This window comes from Maylandia zebra, linkage group LG5 (genome assembly GCF_041146795.1).
Source record: "Maylandia zebra isolate NMK-2024a linkage group LG5, Mzebra_GT3a, whole genome shotgun sequence".
In the NCBI taxonomy this organism is placed as follows: domain Eukaryota; kingdom Metazoa; phylum Chordata; class Actinopteri; order Cichliformes; family Cichlidae; genus Maylandia; species Maylandia zebra.
Genome location: NC_135171.1, coordinates 15430282 through 15450280, shown reverse-complemented (window position 1 = coordinate 15450280; position 19999 = coordinate 15430282). Strand labels below are relative to the sequence as shown.

Here is a 19999-nt window from a genome sequence, read left to right as displayed (position 1 = left end):
GTAGTCATTGAGGCTGTCTATACCAGCCACATCTGAAAATGCTTTGATTTTTTTTTTAAGCATGTCTAGTACCTTTTCTGATTTGTATGGACTATGCCAATATTTCTATACAGGAAGACAGAGTGATATGAACAGAGGGTACAACTTTCAATTGTGTGCTTTTACATTTATGTCTCACCAGACTTATATAGCATGTGCAGAGAAGACTTTTAGTGGTCCTCAAGACTGATATGCTGCAGCATTGTGTTGAGGTCTGATTAACAGACTGGAGTGGTGGCTCACCTTTTTAACAAAAGGAACTGGAGAGTATGCTCCAAATTTTGGGATCACACTCCTGGGCCTCTCAGGAAGTCTGTGCTGGAGTAATGGAGAGGAAATCCACTGATAAGTTGAACCTCAGATCCAGGAGAAACAATGAGGTTTTGCTCATTGGTCACTGTATCAGCTCTTCACCCTCTCAATGATAATTGAAGGTCTGTGGGAGTTTGCCCAGCCAGTGTACATGGACTTGTATTATTGGATTGGATTGTTTCTCAGGGTAGTCTGTGGGGAGTATGCTGGTAGCATGGGCTATTGAACGTGTTGTTAAAGGCTATTTGGTCCATGAGTGGCTGGGTGTATTTTTATTTGTTCAATAAGGTCGATTGCTATACAATACAGTTCTGAACACTGTAGGTTCTTTACTTGCTGCAAAGAACCTACAAAATGTTAAATGTGGATGCTTCAACAAATGTGTAGCCTGTGAAAACAGAAGATGGCAGATCACTAATTTAATATGTGACTAAATGTAAAGTAAAATGTAAAAGATGGTCCCATTCACTCCTTCAGTACCAGACTTATGTCTTGAATAAAGGTCAGAAAAGTGTTAACTTTTTGATATGAAATGTCATCACTTCATAATTTTCTCCTATTAATCATTTGTGTAAAACTTTGCCATATTAATTGACCTTCATTAATTGTTGAATTATGGCCTAAAATGTGTTTTGTGAGATCACAGTGACCTTTAAATACCCAAATCAAATTTTTTACCCAGAAGTCCAAGTGAGTTGAGGGCATTTTGGACTTGTGTGGACTCTAGGCCCAGCTCTTCCTGCCACCAGGTACACTGACGTAAATGAAAGTAAAATATGAATTACTAACCAGGTAGTTTGAAGGCAGATTTACGATTTGTTCTACAAATGCCTTTTTTATTCACTGTTTCTGAGTTTGCTGGGTGGAATCTGGACTGGGCTCCCCACCCATAATGACAACAGATTACATAAACAGAAAAATTTTAGAACAAGCCAACTTTGACAAAAACAGGCCTCAAGTGTTTGGTGTAAGGTATGTGGGTGGTCAGAGCACAGTGCCAGCTAGAAAAGTGTTTGCCTGTGTGTTTCTGTAAACTATCGTGGATCCATAGAATTGGGTTGTTTGTGGATGTTTTGTAGGAGCGTGGGAGTGGGACCACCTCCAGGAGGCCCTGGATGAGAAGCTGAAGAATTCTCTCGCTGTGGCTCAGCTTATAGACCGAATACGATCCCTCATCGGCAGAGAAAGGGTGAGGACAAATTTCGCAATAATAAAAATCTTGTTTAAGGCTCGACTGTGTGTATGACACCGATACTGGTCTGTCCTTAATAAACAGGTTAAATAACTTTAATGTGTTAAATCTGCTCTTTGAATGTATAACATGTGTTTTGCATTTGCAGACTAAGAGTGCCTTAATTAGTGCGACTTGTTTGGAAACAGCACAGTAATAATGTTGCTATAATTAGAATATTTACATAATTACTGCCTGTAATCACCTCTCGGATACTGTGGGAATTAGCAGAAAGTAAACAAGAGATACCCTCCAAGGAGCAAAAAGCACAACACAAGAACACATGCACACTAAAATTATTTTAGAAACTGCAGCGTCACGCCTGTAATGTGTAATTGCAGCTGCTCAGAGAGCATGACATGGCTCTATGTTACAAAACAGCAGGCTTTAATATTTAGAGTGGGATAAAGAGATGTGACATGGCTGTGTCTGACAAGCCTTTGGCACCACGCATAGTCTACCAACCCATCTGGATAGGACTAGTTCTACCTGAGGCGGTGCTGGGATGAGCTGACACACCGAGACGGCTGGGCCACTTTAACGCAATGAGATAGCCTAATGTCTTGTCATGATTTGATCGCATCATCTCCAGCACCTCCGGGGAATCTGACTCTGTGAGACCTGTATAAATTAATTTCCCATAAGTTTTCCATGAGCTTTGATTGATTTATGAAATTTTAAGCCTCTTGATTTTGTTTCTGCCTCCAACTTGAACTGTGTGTGTTGATCTTGCTCTCTGTCTCACTCTCTCACTGTGAAATTATGGAGTTCTTTGCGCTTCAGTTGACTGAGAAAGGTCACATAGTGGAAATGGGATGCTTTGAAGGCACTCTACTGTGGACTGAAATCCATGTGTGCACATACACTTTGCAAAAAGCACAAACACACACACACACACACACGCATTGACAGATTTTCTTATTCCACCAGTTTCACCCGCTGTGCAGTACAGAATACATGAACGTGTTGATAACAGACAGTTTGGACTGCCGTCTGCTTCTCACTGTGTTCTGTGTTAGCCAGTTCCACTCATGACATTCTTGGCATTGCAGTTCGAGCATGTTTGGGTACTGCTAAGCAAGACTGGCAGAGACGGCATTAGTATTCCACAGGGGATGTGGGATAGATGCACAGAATGGCAATTGTGCTGGTAACGAGTACCTGATATGCAGCAGAGGAATTTCAACTCTCACTGGCCGATTCTTCTGTCTTCTTCTCCACTGTTTGCGTGTTTGTGTGTGTGTGCAGGGCACCAGGGACACACCGAGTGCGAGGGCAGCTCAGCTTGGTCCCCAGACTCTCGTCAACCTCTTCAATTCTCCTCTATACTCTGATGTCATCTTCATGGTGCAAGGTAAGTTCACGTTGATCCTATTAGACACACCCACATTTACAAATGCATGTAACACAGCAGAACAAGGTCATATTTTATTGCCGTGATTGAATTAGGATCTCCGTCCCTGGCCCGATCATCCATTTGGAGACAAAATAAGATCAAATAGCCCCAGCAATGGGCTCTCTTTCATTCTGGTCGTGTTTCAGCTCAGCAGAATCTCTTTTGCATTCAGCATTTCTCTATGAAATCGAGAAATTTAGAAATAATGCTAAAAAGCCTCTCCTAATCAATATTTGTCTCATAAAAATTGCAGCCAGCTTTTCTTGTCCTTGTGCCCTTGAGCTGTGCGCTAAACTTCATGGAGGTCATGGAGAAAATCTGTCTTGTTAATGGTACTCGATGATGAGACTTGTGTCATTGAGAGGTTGTACAATAATTTCCTGTTCATTTAAATGGGCAGTTGTGACCGATCACTCATTAAAAGCCGAAATTACATTTATACTCTACACTTCTGCTATATTAGCAGGAATGTCTGACTGAAGTCAGCTTGTGTTCATGGCGGCTATTGAAGTTTCTCATGCCGATGCATCAAAATGAAACATGTTACTCACAAACATTTCACACTCTGTGGCTGCCGAAAGGCTTCATAGAAACTTCAACTTTACATCTTAATTTTCCACACGTGTGATTTAGGGAGTGTGCTGCCAGCCCACCGGGCAGTGTTGGTGGCCCGCTGTGATGTCATGGCCGCCATGTTCAGCGGGAAGTATGCAGAGGCTCGTAGCCGAGTGGTGCCCATCCACGGCGTCTCCTCAGACACTTTCCTGTCTTTCCTCGAGTACCTCTACACCGACTCCTGCTGTCCTGGTGAGTTTCCTTCACTTAGTCAGCAGCAGGCATAGCTGCACTGGTATGACCACTGTCTCGTTGTACACAGTAGGATGAATGATTAAGGTGGCTAAATATGGGAAACTAGCCCTAGATATTGCTTCCATTTAACGGGGGATGATAGATCTGAACAGAGATTTGCTTGATTTTTGAAAGAGATGAAAGTCCCGAGTCTGATCAGTGTAATGATAACAGCCCAGCAACAACTGGAAATGGAAATAATCAGCGTTACCAGTCATAAAACACTCGAGAGAGGTATGTCAGCTTCTCTTCTGGGCTCCGCTTGCTCAACACAAACCAAAACTAAAGTGCAGATGACAAGTCCCATCAACCATCTGTGTGACTGCCACATCCTGCCAGTGTTGTTCTCAGGAGGTGCTCTGAAACCAGCGCTGAGCTTAAAATTAAATTAGATTTACTGATGACAAAATCAACTCTTGGCATCACTGCTTTTAATGGTGCCAAATCACGGCCCCAGACGTCTTGTTTTTGTTTTCCTGTCGCTATGTGACACGCTGTGTGTTATGTCTTCAAAGTAATTAGTGCTGGTAATTCTCTCTGGTGACGGTGGTGAGCTTTAGGAAAGAATAGAAATAAAACACACTGGAGGCACTTCTACAACATTAATTGCTGCATTAAGCAGTATTTTTAGAACTTACTCCCTATCATTATAAAAACTTTATCTTAAATATTGGACTTTATGCTGCTTCTTCTTCTTCTTTTGTTTGAACAGATTGTATATAAACCTTTTGGAATAAGATATGAATAAACACTCATACATTTTTATTCAAATTCTAAAATGCCTTCGTCACCATATTTATGTGATATTCAGGCTGGCTCTGCTCCATGTTTGCAACTCTCAGCTTCTGGGTCAGTTAAAACATTTTGTAACTTGTGTTTTATTCTTCTTATTTATGAGTTTTTCTGCCCCCTAATGTTAAAAGATCAGTCGGTGCAGCTGTGAATAAGTGTGTTTGCTGGGGTCTCTAAAGCAGCTTGTATCTAATCTGGACCTTATGAATACAAATTGAGAAAGAATAATGTGCTACGTTCATTGATTAGAAGTATAAAAATGATCACTTTAATGTATAGTTGCAGAGTGATTTACTGCAACACTGACTGTCACCCTCCTTTGTAGCATTATATAACAAAGCTGCTGAATAGACAATGCAAAACTTCAGAATAATCAGCTTTGAATAACAAGCTCTCTGCAGCTCACAATCCCATTATTCTGTGGCGTGAGATCTTTTGGTTAAAAAAAATAAATTAAATGATGAAAAAAATTCAACAAGCAGTCCTTATGATCCAGCTTAGATCAGGGTATGATAAGCAAGCTTTCTCCAGAGATACAGCTCCAGGTTGAGTCATGGGAACAGGAAATTAAAGACATGAAACTGCTTCAGAGGCTGCAGCCGCTGTAGTGTTATGTAAGAGCTCGGCACTCAAGGTCAAATCAAGGTAATTCCACCAGTAGCAACAACAACAACAAAAAAAGAAAGAAAGAAGAAGGGTGTGAAATCAAAAGTAAAGAACCATCAGAGTATTTCCCTGTGTTAAACAATGTATACTGTACATATGAGGGATGCTGTGTTAATGTTCATTTGGGTGATTGTGCAGTGACATAGAACAAACCCTCTTGTTTTGCTGCTGCTCAGCTGCGTCCTGTCAGGGACGCACGCGGAGGATCAGCGCTCACGAGTGAGTGAAGGATGCTGAAGGTGGTGTTTGACATAAACGGCGGGAATCTGTTTGCATCAGGGGTAATTTAATTTGACATTTTGACATTACAGAAAAAGATCGACACCGCTTGTTTCGTGCTTGCTGCATGCAAGCATGTAATTTGACAGCACAAAAAGAGCGATGAGTAATTATTTATTTGAGCATTAAGTGATTTGACTAAGGAGCTTTATTTAAATTCACAACCGGCTGAGATTTGATGTTAATATCTGATGATGAAATGTGTACACTGTGGTGCAGTCTGTGTTGCACCAATACAAAAATGGCAAGCTGGAGCGAGTATATAATGGGTGTTAAGGATGTTAAACAAGTTCTGAATTAATACACATTTGTTTGTATTCTTGGGTTGTGATTAAAGAGCTTCATTTAATTATTTGTCGATATTTTGCCTTTAAAATTTCCCATTATGATTATTTATTACTCTCTTTGTTGTAGCCCCCTCCGGTTTTTGCAGTCATCTCTTTATACATGCAGCAGTCACAAAGCAACTTTCTCATTATTTTGAGGTTCTACATGTGCACCTATGGCCGACCCTTAAAATAATTTGACTCTTTAATCCAGCTAGTCGCCAACCTTGTGTACAGCTCGGCAGGTAGGACAGCCGCATACTTCTCAGAAATGTGGCTTACGTGCTAAGAGCTCAACAAAAAAGGGAGGGGAACAGGTTTCAGATTGTCCGATCCATCGACTGTATGTGTCTAAGCTTTTTTAATCACTTTGCCACCACCCCCAAGCCCAGACGCGCTGCAGTGGCCGCCTCAAGCTCATCCTAAAAGACACATTTTTGGTTAAATAAATGTGATGATAAACAGGAAAAAAAAATCACTTTGCCAGTGCTTGGCTAACATTTGCACATTGCAAAACAATAAGAACAAACTCATGTCAGAGGAGTTTTCACATGCAATCCTTTGTCTACTCTGTTTCTACACTGTGTTCATAATTAAAGGTAAAAAAAACAGTTGGAATGACAGTTGATTTAAAAAAAATCAGATCTATATGTGCAACAAGTATTTGCATGGATGTGAATGAAATCCATCTGTAGAACTAAAACAAAAGTGTGGTCTTTAAAATGAAATCAGTCTTATGAAAGATCCTAAAATGCTTTGAGAGAAATGACAGAAACAGCAGAGCTGAGTGATCATTTTTGAGCTGTGTGCAGTTTTACTGTTTTGGGAGCAGCTGAGCATTCAACCGTATCACTCCTGTCTGTGCTGTGCAAATGCAAACCAAACCATGTCAAATAATGTTGAGTTTAAATTCTGCTGGAAGTGGTTTGGACTGATAGCACTTATGTGTTAGAAATCTGCTCTTCAGATTCTAATTGTGTGTGAAATAGACCCAAATCGGTTTTATTGTGACAGTGTTTGATTGATTTAAGCTCATTGTGGTGCTTTACCTGAATGATTTTTGGAACAGGAAGGATAAGAAAACATTTCAGCTTCAGGGAGAATATGTCCAGCTATTGCATACATCTAGAACAAAGTCGGATTTACATTGGTTTAATATACGTATAATGCTTTCACAGTATTTAATGTATACAATAACTAGTAGTGGTGGGAATCACCAGACACCCCACAATACTATATTTTGACAATATATCAGTGTGATACCTAACATTTTATGATTTATTGATTAGTGCAGTAAAACATATTGCGACTTCTCAGCCGTTTCCAGCTACAAAATCTGTCCTCAAAGTTAAAAGTTATCTCACTTCAGTTTTTTTCTGCAAAATGAGATTGCCAAGCAAACAAACACTGCCACTAAAACCTGCCATAAATGTTGCTATGAGACTGAGTCAGTCTGCAATCAATCTGGTATCAGCCTGTGATTGATACATGCAATCTGTTTCTAATAATACAGCAGTTAACTGTAAAAATGTCACATATTTCTTGCTGTCTATACAGACAGATATTCACATTAAACTATTAAATTTGCACTCGTCAGACTTCCTGTTCTATAAGAAGATAACCAGAATACAACCAGCTCGCAGCCTGCTAAGACAAGAGTTGGGTTGTGCTCAATGATGACAACTTATTCAGACTGATGGCAACATGTTGGTAATCGGTCTCTGTTTATAAATTACACAGAAAATATTTGCAAGCTTTCCACAGTCTCTCTGAGAGTGACTCCAGTCACTCCAAGTCAGACTGTGACTGTTTGCAGAAAGGTTGTTTCCTGTCAAGAAATCACCTTGTGATCAAAAGTAGTTGTGAGTGTGCAACAACCTCAGGCTCTCGACAACAATTTAGTAACTGCAAGTTACAGCTGGTATGTGAATTCAATACAATCAATTTTGTCGATGCTAGGACGTCGCTGTCCTAATTTTAAGTGACTGAGCCATTACCTTGCTCTTAATTAGGAGGTAGCTTTGTCAAGCTAAGTGTGTCCCTTGTTGGATGGTTTTTCAGTTAAACCAGTCTGATCTAAGTTTTCTCAGGATGGTGGTGCATAAGATGAGCCCTTTTGTTCATACTATTCAGAGTATTTTAATTTATATAATAATATATCAATATTTGGTGCCCATGTATTGATATTTCTCACCCTGAGGCAAATGGGATAAGCTCCAGCCCCCTGCAACCCTGAATTGGATAAGCGGAAGAAAATGGATATCAATATTTTATTGCCATGCAAAATATTGCAATGCTATGCTGTATTGATTTTTTTTCTTTGCCCTAGTAAGCAGCATATCAGACAGTACTGTGTGTTTGTGTGTCCAGCCAGTGTGCTTCAGGCCATGGCTGTGCTGGTTTGTGCCGAGATGTACCAAGTGAAACGACTGCAGCATCTGTGTGAGGTCTGCGTATGTGCTTACCTTCAGAGCATGCCCAGTAGAGAGCTGGCATCAACAGGCATCAGTGTAGTTCGACTACTCCGCAGGGCAAAGGTGAGTGAGTATCAAAGTATCCAGTGCAATATTTTCTTGTTGAAACATAGTCTGTTAATCAGCAGCTGCCTTAGGCTCCATCTCTAGCAGATGCTCATACAATTTCATTTAGGAGAAGACCTGCATTTCATATAGTGTCTCTATTGATTTCCAGTGCCACAATGCAGAGCAGCTCTATATCTGGCTCCTCCACTTCATCGCCAACAACTACCTAATCTTCAGTCATAAACCTGACTTCCTGGAGCTCTCAGGTCAGTGTGCAATTTTAAAGGGATAACTGTTCTAAACACTATTACAGGTATCACCTGCGAATAAGGGAGCAGCCTTTACAGTGTTGAAACTACCCTGTGATTAAGTGCTTTGAAATAAAGTGAAGGTGTCCCCCCCCCCCCAAACACCAGTCCATCCAGCCAAAATCACAGACTGTATAGAAAAAATGGAAATTACCTCAATCAAGATTTCCAATTTTATTCCCCAAATTGAGCATTTCTTGCTGTACCAGTCTTGTTTTGAAACCAGATGTAAGGGATCTGAGAGAAACTAAGAATTAGTCACTCATACAACAGTGACACAAAATAGCCATGTGCTAAAGCATACCTTGCTTTACTGTCCATTTGACCCTAATTTACAAAATTAATATTTTGTATTCAATAACAAACTAGTGATTGAGATCATCAGCTCATCAGGAAAGTGTTTACTGAGGTCATAAAACAAGTAAACAGGAGGTTTGTTTTACCAGACTTCTAAACAATCTGAATTTTTTTTCAGCAGAGAAGTTGTCCCCCTGCTGGACAGAAAGAAAGCAGATTTAATGCACTTCAGCACCAGCTTCACTTCCCAGAGACAGGGCGGGACAGTCCCACCCAGAGACAGTCCCGCCCTGTCTCTGGGATTTCTCCTTTTTCCTTGTCGATATAATTATACAGACTACAGGCCAGCTTGACCAGCCACTGCACAATAACCCATTCACTTATTTGCATTGACCAATAAAATCTCTTAACACACCTGGCCCATCCCTTATCTTCTCTGTGTGACGTAAGGGATGGGCCAGGGACAGAGTTTAATGTGGAAGAAGTGGTAAAGATGGACAAACAAAAGTGAAAAGGTGGAGCTTAAAAGAGAAAAAAGAAACTACAAATAGATGCAGCAAAACATGTCAAATTAACCAACATGTTAGCATCTGCACTGTCGACATTAGTACCAGAAACAACTAGTATGAAGCCCCCTGTTCTTTTATTTAAAAAATATATATAATAACAAGCCCTTACAGTCATAGGAAACTGTTGCTCGCTTTAGTGGGGAAGAAATGCAGGAGGGACAACAACTGTAAATCTGTGGCTCAACAACAAAGTATAATTAACATGGTAAGAACATAGATGAGGGGAAATAATTATAAATAGAGAGATTCAAGCGAAATTAATGGCTACTTTGACCACGTGCTACTTCTAATACCTAAAGTGTAGCTTTTAATCGTCACATGCTGCCCTGCAGTGCAATTAATGTGTCCTAACTCAACAACAATCTACTGATTAAAAAGAGAAACTGCTTTACTATAAATAATCACACTGAAATATATACATATACACATCATTTGCATACATGTAATGTATATAGACCTATCCTTTTTAAACAATGGTTTTCCTTTATACATATAAACAAAAAGAGAAGAAAAGGATTACAGATGATCTGTACATTTGGGATAATTAGCCTGTACACTTAACGTTGTGAAATATAACACAAAAGAAAAAAAGTGAAAGACAGAAAAAGAAATAACACAAGTATTTCCTCAGATAACATAGTCCCTGCAAAATAATCCCATTTGTTGTTATTTTTTGAGTCAGGGCTCCGTCTAAAACTACATGAGGTATAATCAAAGTGCTCATCAGTTATGTGTAAATTGAAATTGAACCACACTGAACATCCACTTGTTTTTAGATAATAAAATTAAAATCATTAACTTACTTTTTTTTTTTATTGGAGAATCAAGCATGGTCCTGGAAACCTGTGGAAACCTCCCATACAGCATCATAAAGCACCGTGTTTGTAAATTAGATTGTGACCTGTCAGACCTTTAAATAGTGACTCCTCATACTAGGTTCAGTACTATAACTTTACCCTTATATTATATTTAATACTTAATGTTTGTGCATATTACTGACCACATCAAAGTAGATAAAGACAACATCAACAGCAAAATTGTGTAGCAATCCCACTTTTTTATTGTCATCATAGGGCATACAAATATCAGCCTCCTTAAAGGCCATTGGACGGATATTACAGTAACAGTATAACAAAAGCCCAACAAGTTCATATTCCATATGTGTCTGAGTATTGGTCAAGTATGATAAATCTTCCTCTAACATTTTAAGAACAAAAACATCCAGTAGAGTACAAATTAGTCTAACATGTGATTGCGTTTATATGTGTCCAGATGAGGAGCGCGAGCAGGTGGAGAGGCTACGATGGCCGTCCAGAGGCTACCTGCAAGAGCTCAGCGAGTACCAGCAGCGACGCCGCAAACTCCGCAAGTCCCGCTGCCTTGTCATGTGACCAAACCTGGACGCCAAAACCATCTGTGGGGAAGAGCAAAGGAAGACAATGACAAAAGAAAAGAAAGGATTCCAGTGCACATCGACGTGTGGGAAAACTGACAGAAGACATGTTTTTTTCTTTTTATCCTGCTGCATGAAGGGCTGATCGAGAGACAACGATGCAGAGGAAGAAAAGGAAAGACTTGTTAAACTGCTGCGACGCGCCTCTCCTCCCTCAGTGGACTGACTGGCGCATCCTAATATGACTATTCCTTCGAGGGCAATAATAAAAAAACTGATCCATAAAACCCAATAAGACTTTAATATGACTGGCCACTGGCCGAATCTCTGTGAAAGATCGCATTTCTAATGGCGTGCAAAGCTGTGGATTTCAATATTGACCAGTGACACAAAATGGCTTCAGTATAATTACTGATATATCAAATGACCACACATCTGTCAGGAAAACAACCAGGATCATGTGCAAACTATTTCAAACTACATTAACGGGTAATGTGACTTCAGGTTGATTAAACAGGAAGATCTCCTCAACACTCAATAGCTTCTGTGTGTCTTCTGTAGGATTGACGCAGGACCTCTCTGTCATAGATGAAACCCTTGATCACTCATGATGCATCCCATCTGATCTAAAGATTGTGAACTTGTGAAAACAGTTTCTCAAAGTGCCCGTATATAGCTCATTTACAGGCTCGCAGTTTTATTTTGAGGCTCCTCAAGAATAGGTTTACATACTTTATTGTTCCACAACATGAAAGCATGCAGCACATTTCTGAAACGCTCCCCTTTTTCTGTTCATGGCTCCTGTCTCTTTAATGCCCCTGGGGGGAAGTTTCTGATTGGCCCAATGAAAAGCCCTCTAAGATTTTGTTAAGATCTAACAAAAAGTCATGGGAAATATTACTTTGTTTTATTTTTTGCAGCAACGTTCATTTTATTCTGTTCAACTCGTTACTTTTCAGTTTGTGTGAATAATGTTAAACAGTGAGCTAGCTATCACCAGTAAGTCATGTGACAGAAGTACGGGTCTCCCGTTCAGTCACATGACCAAGAGATGGCCTATCCGAGTTACCTTTTCACTCATTCACTCAGTCCTTGTGTGTCATTAAACTCTGGTTCATTCACTGTCGGTGTCCAAGTCAGCTTCCAGCAGATTTGCTCAATAACTCCACTTTTCACTGGCCACAGCAATTTAGTAAACACACCTGGGAAGGGAGGGAAGCTAACCTTTGCGTACAACATCTCTATAACAAAAGCTCAGTGTTTATTTAATTTATTTTCCATTCAATCCAGAGCCTTTAAAAGTCTCTGGGGTTATTGTTACTGTTTTCATGTCACCTTTTGCGCTAAATTACATCCTAAAATTTCCTGACAATACAGATGAAAGATTCCTCCCAGTGCCCTAATCTTAAACAATCCAGATCTGCACCAAACATCATTCTTTCTTTGGCTCTGCTTCACCTCTCCCCAGGTTTAAGAAACTGGGTGAGGTTGTATTTTGAGTGAGTCAGTTAAACAGCACTGAAATAATAAATTATTGACTCTAGGGTAAACAAATGATCCCGATGCAAGTCATCCACAATTCCTGCTGTTAGCAGCGTCATATGTATTTTCATGTGTAAGAAAATGAGCAGGACAGGTTTAATTACAACACTTTAGTCGATCCTTTCACATCGATGACACAGCCTCATAAACTGTCTTGCAGCCAGACTGATTTTTATAACCACACAGTAGAGTACATAGGTGTCAAATGAAGCAGTTACACTATCATGGAGAAAAGGCTTCAAATGTAAGCCTCAAATCAAACAGCATCTAGCCTGTAATTAATATCTGTAAACCAAATCAGCAACAGTAATAACATTTTTCTTTCAAAACTCCTTTTTAAAATCTACTGAGGCGGACTTTTACACGCTTTCCTTTGCGGGTTAATGAGAAAACATGCTTTTCTGTTTGCAATAATAAATAACGACCTGTTGCTGTCACAAAAAACGAGGAAAAAAAAAAAAAAAAAAAAAGAGCACCGTATTATGAACATAAGTTAGTACAGTAAAAATCTCAAAGCCTCTGGGTGAATACGAAATATTTCTTTTATCTTTTTTTTTTAATTTAAAATGTTTTTTAATCATAAAGAGATTATGATTTATTGGTGCTCAATTATTTTTGTAAACTATACCGTATGTGGACATGATTTTTGTTTTTTTTAACATTTGGAGTCGAGACGAACAGGGTGGCACTACTTTCCAGTCTAATGTTTCACGGCTGTTTACTCGATTTAAAAAAAAAAAGGGGAAATGGAACATAACGGCTCAATTTGTTAAATAAACCTTCACCTACGCGAGGGTGAAAGCGATCAGTAGTGACAGCTAGCAGATGGGGGTTTTTTTTTAATCTGTGGATCACAATCAATCAGGAAGCGGCGTGTAATGCTTTCATATTCTATTTCTGCAGTATTAACAGAAATTCTGTGTATATAGTACAAGCAAGCTCCCACTGTCAACCAGCTGCTGCACAAATTCCACTAAATTCTGTGTGTAAATATCCTCGAATACATCTTGATCTGCTAATAAACAGGAATGCAGCGATTTATTGATTGATAGTCGCCTTGTAGATATACATCGGCCTATTGCCAAAATAGATGACATTCACCAATAACATTGGCGAATGTCTTCGTTCGCAAGAGTTTGCCGTTATCATCTCTGGGATCCACTTTCATAAATATGTATGACTGAATTTGTGCTCACTGCGAGATAGTATGATGAAAGGCTGAAAGACGCTGAAACAGTTCACTTATTTATTTATTTTTGTCCTATCACAATAATAAATCAAACTAACTAGGATCAGAAATCAGCCAAATTGTTATTTTAAACATTGGCAAAAACCCAGAACGTTACAATCCTGGTGGTGCATCCCTACTAATACGAATCAGCAAACAGCAGGTGAAACTGTGGACTGTGAAACAAAGTGTATCCCAGTGCTGCATCCACACCTAGTGTGGAGACACATGGCTCCTCTGAGCCTGTGCTGTACAGACTGTAGAATACATGGCGTCTGACTTTAAATAAAGACATGTTTTAACATACCGCTGACTCCATCGCTGTCTTCACTGGCAAGTTACTGCTTATATGTTTGTTTGTTTTTTGTCTTTCCCTGGAATTATGCATTCTACACTAATAATTTCTTAATAATCATACTGTAATGATCATAGCGTATGTTTCCTCCTGAATAAGTGGAACGATCTTAATGAAATGTTGCATAAATATTAGAGTGATGTGATTGCAAACAGCTGTATGGTGTATACAAATATTTTATACAAATCCCACAATCGTATATATTTGTACATTTTGAGAGTTCAACTGAGTGCTAAACGAAGACGTGCGCAGGTTTGCTAGTACCTATTAATACCAATTTCCAAACCTAGTGACGAGCTAAACCCTGATGGGCCACAGGTATATACAAAATAAATAAATAAATAAATAAAATCACCCAGCTGTACTGTCTGCCTTTATATTTGTGAAAGAATAGATTACTCTAAAGAGCTCTCTGAATTCAAGTGTGGTAACAGGAGGCCACTGCTGTAACAAGTCAGTTTGTGAAATTTCTTGAATCCTAAATATTCCCGCAGAGCGCCAAACACCAAATGTTATTAATATCAGCACAGAAACTGTGTGCTGGGAGCTTCCTGGCATCAGTTTCCAGCAGATCCAGTAACAGCTTTTATAAAATACGTAAAACAAACTATATAACTTATAAAATTATTTTTTTAATAATACGAAATGTGATTTGTAAACATCACCACTTTTTTTGTTGTTAAATAATATTTTCCTTGAGTATTCCTAACTTACACTTTCTAAGCGGTTGTTATTATTTCGAGCATTAGTAACAGGGTGTGTGCTGTAGTTTAAGGTGAAGGGAAGCTACATTCTCAGAGTCCATGCCATACCTGGAGATCTTCAGGTGAATCACTGCAGGGCCCCAATGGATTTCAACTTGCCCTCCAGTTTGCCACTCCTCTGGAGGGCCGCCACATCACTGCCACCACCGATGCACTCCTCACCGATGAACACACGTGGGACCTGAACCAATACAAGAAAAAAAGGAAGAAATTCCCTTTCAGCTTCATGCACAGGGTCAGTGATCTGTGAAACATGTGCATGAATATCGGAATATCTGTGGTACTGTTGGTCTGCCACGGCTTCTGCATCAAAGGCAGCATGCATGAGCAGCAAAATCTGATAACGCATTTTATCTCGTCACAATCAAAATCAGCACAGGGAGCTTCTCTCATGTTACAAACGCTTGATTTTCTCAGTTTAAGTGAGAGATGGGGGTGAAGTCGGGTGACTATGAAGCTTGTGACAGTCAGAACTTCCCCGAAGGGACCCAACCCCAGACTTCTTTCTCCTGTTTGTCTCATTACATACTCCCTCGTGTTACTGCCACCAATCATATGCTAGAACACTTCTCGAGTAGTTACTTCTACCACAGTACATTTGCTTTTTGCATAAACAAACACAGAGATAATAAAAAAGCAGAACAGATCCAAATAATAAAGGTATATCAAATCAAATCAAATCAAAATAATACTTTAAGGACAAAAAACTGTAGTAGCTGGCGTGTGTTGGATTTGAAGAATGTCATAATCAGGAGGTGAAGTTCCTTCTTGAAATTGTGATTCATGTAATAATGGTGATTTCCAGATTATCAAATGGGCATTCTTACTTAGGGTCTGATCTACTGGGATTTTCCTGAACAACCATCTGTAGGGTTTATAAAAAATGGTTTGAAAAAGAGAAAATGTTCAGTGACTAGTAGGAAGGTAACAGTAACTTGTTAGAAGTATGCATCTCTTAACGCACAACATGTTGAACCTTGAAAGCAGGCAGGCTGCAGCAGCAGAAGAGCACACTTGGTCACTCCTGACAGGAAAATGAGGCTACAAGCCTGACAGCCCAAAACAGATGTTTGGAAAAACGTTGCCTGGTCTGAAGAGTCTCTAAATGACCACAATGTACCATCATCTGTTGGCTGCTTCCAGCAGAAAAAAATGTGCCATGTCATGTCAGCTACTGTGTAATGTCATCATTTCAAAATGGACCAAAATCGCTGAGGAACATTTCCTGCACTCACTGGACATTTTATCTACCTTAATCCTATATGGAAAATCTGTATCTGCTTTATTTTCCATTTAATACCGGATGCTTTAAGGCCACGATGCTTACGTTTCATTTCCCACAAATACGTAGAAGTGTTCTTTAAATTTTGTGTCAGTGCCCTGAAGATACAACGATATTAACACTGAATTTATGTGTGTGTGTATTAAAGTAAAGCTCTCGCCCTGCTTGAGACGGAGAGGCTGTAAGCTTACCGTACGGGCTCCAGTAAGTTCCAGGAAGTAGTCCTGCATACTGTCCATTTCGCTGTGGTTGCTTATATCAACGCACTCATAATGTCCCGGCTTGAACTTGTATTTCTCCAAAACCTCTTGAGCCATGGTACAGTAAGGACAGGTGGGTTTCAGAAACACCACCACTTTGTCGCCTTTAATTTTCGCCTGGACAAACTGCTGCGCCATTTTAAGTTTCTTGGTAAAGTGACGAGGAGGTGAGGAGTTCCCTACTTCTTTCCTTTTTTTTTCTTTCCAGATTAATTTTTTCGATGCAGAAGAAGAAACGTGATCTCTTTGTTTTCAACAGTCATTGGTTAAGTCAATCATTCCAAGTCACGCCCTCCTTCTTAAAGAGACAGCGCACAGATTGGGCACGAACCGGACAGCCACAAGAGTAAAACCACTGAGTAGGGAAGTGGTTGTTGGTCATCTGACACAAATCTAAACACTACTGCAGACCAGTAGACAACGTAAGATGCACGTTGCTTGTGTGTCTGAAAAAGTAGAGCCAGTTCAGAAGTATCTTAAACCTGCATTATGTTTAACGGGCAGCAGGGGGCGACTCCGCTGGAGTTTGTAGGCTCAAGTGGTAGTTTCAGACTGTACTGAATGCAGGTGTGCCCATTTATCCTGTAAGCATCCAGTGTCCTCCCTGAGGTTTCATAATCGGACGCCACAAACCAATAGATGACATCGCTGCTGCTATTGACATAGGAACAGCGATTTTCATCTCTGGCTCTCTTCCACAGTGCGTCTTCCTCCTCTCACTGCCAACCAGCTGCAACAGGAGACTGTCCCTCCCTGATCCTGGTTGTGCCTGAGGTTTCTTCTTGTTAAAAGGGAGTTTTTCCTTTCCGCTGTTGCCAAGTGCTTACTCACAGGGAGCATTTGATTGTTACTGTAGGGTCTTTACCATACAGTATAAAACACCTTGAGACGAATGTTGTTGTGATTCGACACTATATAAATAAAACTGAATTGAATGTTTTATACTATCTATGTGCAGACTGCATTAGAGCATGGGCACCCACAGACAGCTGCAGCAATTCACAGAAGCACCAAGTTCAAGTTGTAGGAATTTTTTTAGGGCTCTTCCCCCAAATCTCACTTACCAAATGAGTGTTTCAAATACAGCTGACAGCATAAAAACTTATAGTCAGTGATGTAAAGTAACTTGTTATGTACATCAGTTCTACAGTTAGATTAAAAATTCATGTTATTTCAAATACTTAAAATAAAATTTAAAAAAATCATGTTGCAATAACCAGTTTGTTATCACCAGCGTTGGTGATTACAGAGGGGTTACATCCAAGTCTATTCTTTTCTGGCTTCTCTGTGGATTATGTCTTCTCAGCCTGTGGCAATGCCTCGTCAGCAAGGCCACTGGGATAAATTTGAGACATCATAAAGGGTAGGAACATGTGAATGCTGAATTGTCATAGTGAGAGCAGTATAATAAGAAATAAGAACCAAAGTGATATTTTGGAATTCAGAACGGCATCTGTCACTGATTTAATTGAGTCTCACCGGTTTTCTTCCCCAAGCCACAGGGACAAGCTACATGGAGGCCGGAGGCATATTATGTATGCAGCTGTTTCCTTGTCTGGTGCAGGGAAAGCTTCCAGGCATATGAGAGACTCCGGGGACCACATGAATCTTTGTTAAACAAGGGATGTTATATCCGAACAGGTAGCCTGATTTTCTTTTTTTTTGCATTTAGATGAGGGTGGAACATATATAAGTGTTTGCATTTTTGTTTCCAAGAACTGAAACTGAAGGTGTGAAGAATACAAGTTCTCACGCCACACATCTTAAAACATACTCAAACATCAGATCAAGCTGCCTCTCACAGTGAGTCACAGGATGCATGCTACAGATTAAAAAGAATAAATGATGCCCCTTACTCCGTGTTTGTGGGTCAGACTCAACCATCATTTTGATCTCAACTACTCTGTTATAAAGTTTCATGATTATATCTTGCACATTTTTATTGGGTTTATTGTGTGTGTGCCCATAAGTACCCATAACTGTTTTACAGTTGTGGGTATTTTTGCATACACCAGTCCATCTAAGCTCTGTTATTACCAGCTGCATCACCGAGGCTGGTATTGTTTACACCCTGTGAGCTTGTCTGTCTCTTTGTGTGTATGATCGTGGCAAAATGTGTTGCTAGACACACTTACTTTAACCACAAAAGCAGTTTTGAGGACTTCAGCAGGTGTTTGTGTGTCTGTCTTCTGTGCATGAAGCTGTTGCAACACTGTATAAAATGTTAATGAGGTGAAGCTAAAAAATGAAAGAATTGGAAGATGAGCGCTTGCTATATATCACTTTTCTGCTATACTGGAGTACTCAAAGTGCTTTACACAACATACCCAGGCAATTTCTTTCTACACCTTTGTAACATTTAAACTGGTAAGCAACTTGGTAAGCAAGTATCTTGCTCAAAGAGACATACAGTCTGGAGCAGCAAGGGATCAAACCATCAACCTTCCAGTTAGTGGATGACCTGCTCTACCTCCTGAGGGTCATCACCCCCAGGTGTTGGCATTTATCTGCCCTGTCATCAAGTGAACAGAAATGCACCATCTGAATGTTAGTCACACAAAATAGATTAGACGAAACTTTATTAATCCCTCGGGTGGGTTCCTCTGGGAAATTCAGTATTTATATATATTTTTAGATTAGAATATCACAAAAAAAATATGATCCCTTCCTGGGCCCACTCAGTAACCAGGACACTAGTATCAGATAACTCATGTTCTACCTTGTGTTCATTGCTTGCAGACATTAGTAGTAGGCATCTGCTCACAGGGCTGGACTGGGACAAAAAATCGGCCCGGGCATTTTGACTAGAGACCGGCCCACCAAAAATGTGACGTCATTCAGGGGTAAAACCGCAAAGGATTCTGGGAACTTGTGGCAAGAGGTACTAGCGCATGCAGGCTTTCCATTGAGCTCAGTTACACAGCGATAAAAAGAAACACAAAAAATGGCAAGAAGCTGTTGTATTATTAACTGCAATAGCCGGTGTTGTGCCAAAAAGTCTGCCAAAAACTGATTGCTGGTATTTAAATTGCTATGAGTAACTTGTTGGGCTATAATATGTGAAACATATGTCAAATGCATCCCTCATGGATGACATGAAGTCATCTCTCCATCTCTCTCTGCTGCTCTCCTGTCACAGACTTCTCCACTTTAGATGATAAATCAGCCTGGTGCAACATGTAAGGATTGGCACAATTTGTTAAGATTTTGAGGAGTTTGAGAAACTAACCTAAAGCATAAAATAAAATTTACTATCAGTAACTTCATAGCACCCGCCCAGCAGTATATAAACTCCATCATGCTAGCTAGTACGCAGTACCAGTTATTCTAAGCGCCTGTAAAAAGTCAGCACAACGAAAACAAACTACAACTAAACTTGGTTTATATCTGACACAGACAGCAGGTCATAACTTCTTGCCTGAAGTTCAGTTCCTCTGCCACTATGACCGGCGGCCGCCTCGGTCTCTCCTCCTCTTGCCTCCCCTTTCCCTTATCCACCTGCTGGCCTCCACCACTTGCTGATGTTGCTAAATCTGTGGAAGCTATGCCATAGCTACCGCCAAACAATTCAGTTATTTTTTACACATTT

General features: G+C 40.0%; 2 protein-coding genes across 3 annotated transcripts in view; one reads left to right on the top strand and one right to left on the bottom strand.

The window, feature by feature from the left end:
• Window positions 1–14055, top strand: part of rhobtb3 (Rho related BTB domain containing 3) — a 32333-nt gene extending 18278 nt beyond the window's left edge. The window contains exons 8-13 of one of the 2 annotated variants that reach the window (XM_004545235.5): window positions 1431–1540; window positions 2831–2936; window positions 3612–3785; window positions 8261–8427; window positions 8582–8678; window positions 10859–14055. In XM_004545235.5, coding sequence (XP_004545292.1) covers window positions 1431–1540; window positions 2831–2936; window positions 3612–3785; window positions 8261–8427; window positions 8582–8678; window positions 10859–10977 — 773 coding nt within the window. In that variant the 3' untranslated portion in view covers window positions 10978–14055. Of the gene's footprint in view, window positions 1–1430; window positions 1541–2830; window positions 2937–3611; window positions 3786–8260; window positions 8428–8581; window positions 8679–10858 lie in introns of those variants that run through there. The other variant, XR_013098606.1, reaches the window with a different exon arrangement.
• glrx (glutaredoxin (thioltransferase)) lies at window positions 10624–16666 on the bottom strand. Its single transcript, XM_004545234.6, has 3 exons — window positions 16342–16666; window positions 14917–15049; window positions 10624–11000 (listed from the first exon to the last, which is right to left on the bottom strand). Exons 1-2 carry the CDS (start codon window positions 16546–16548, stop codon window positions 14936–14938), a joined length of 321 nt encoding a protein of 106 aa, XP_004545291.1. The 5' UTR covers window positions 16549–16666; the 3' UTR covers window positions 10624–11000; window positions 14917–14935.
• Between the last annotated feature and the right edge of the window lie 3333 nt (window positions 16667–19999).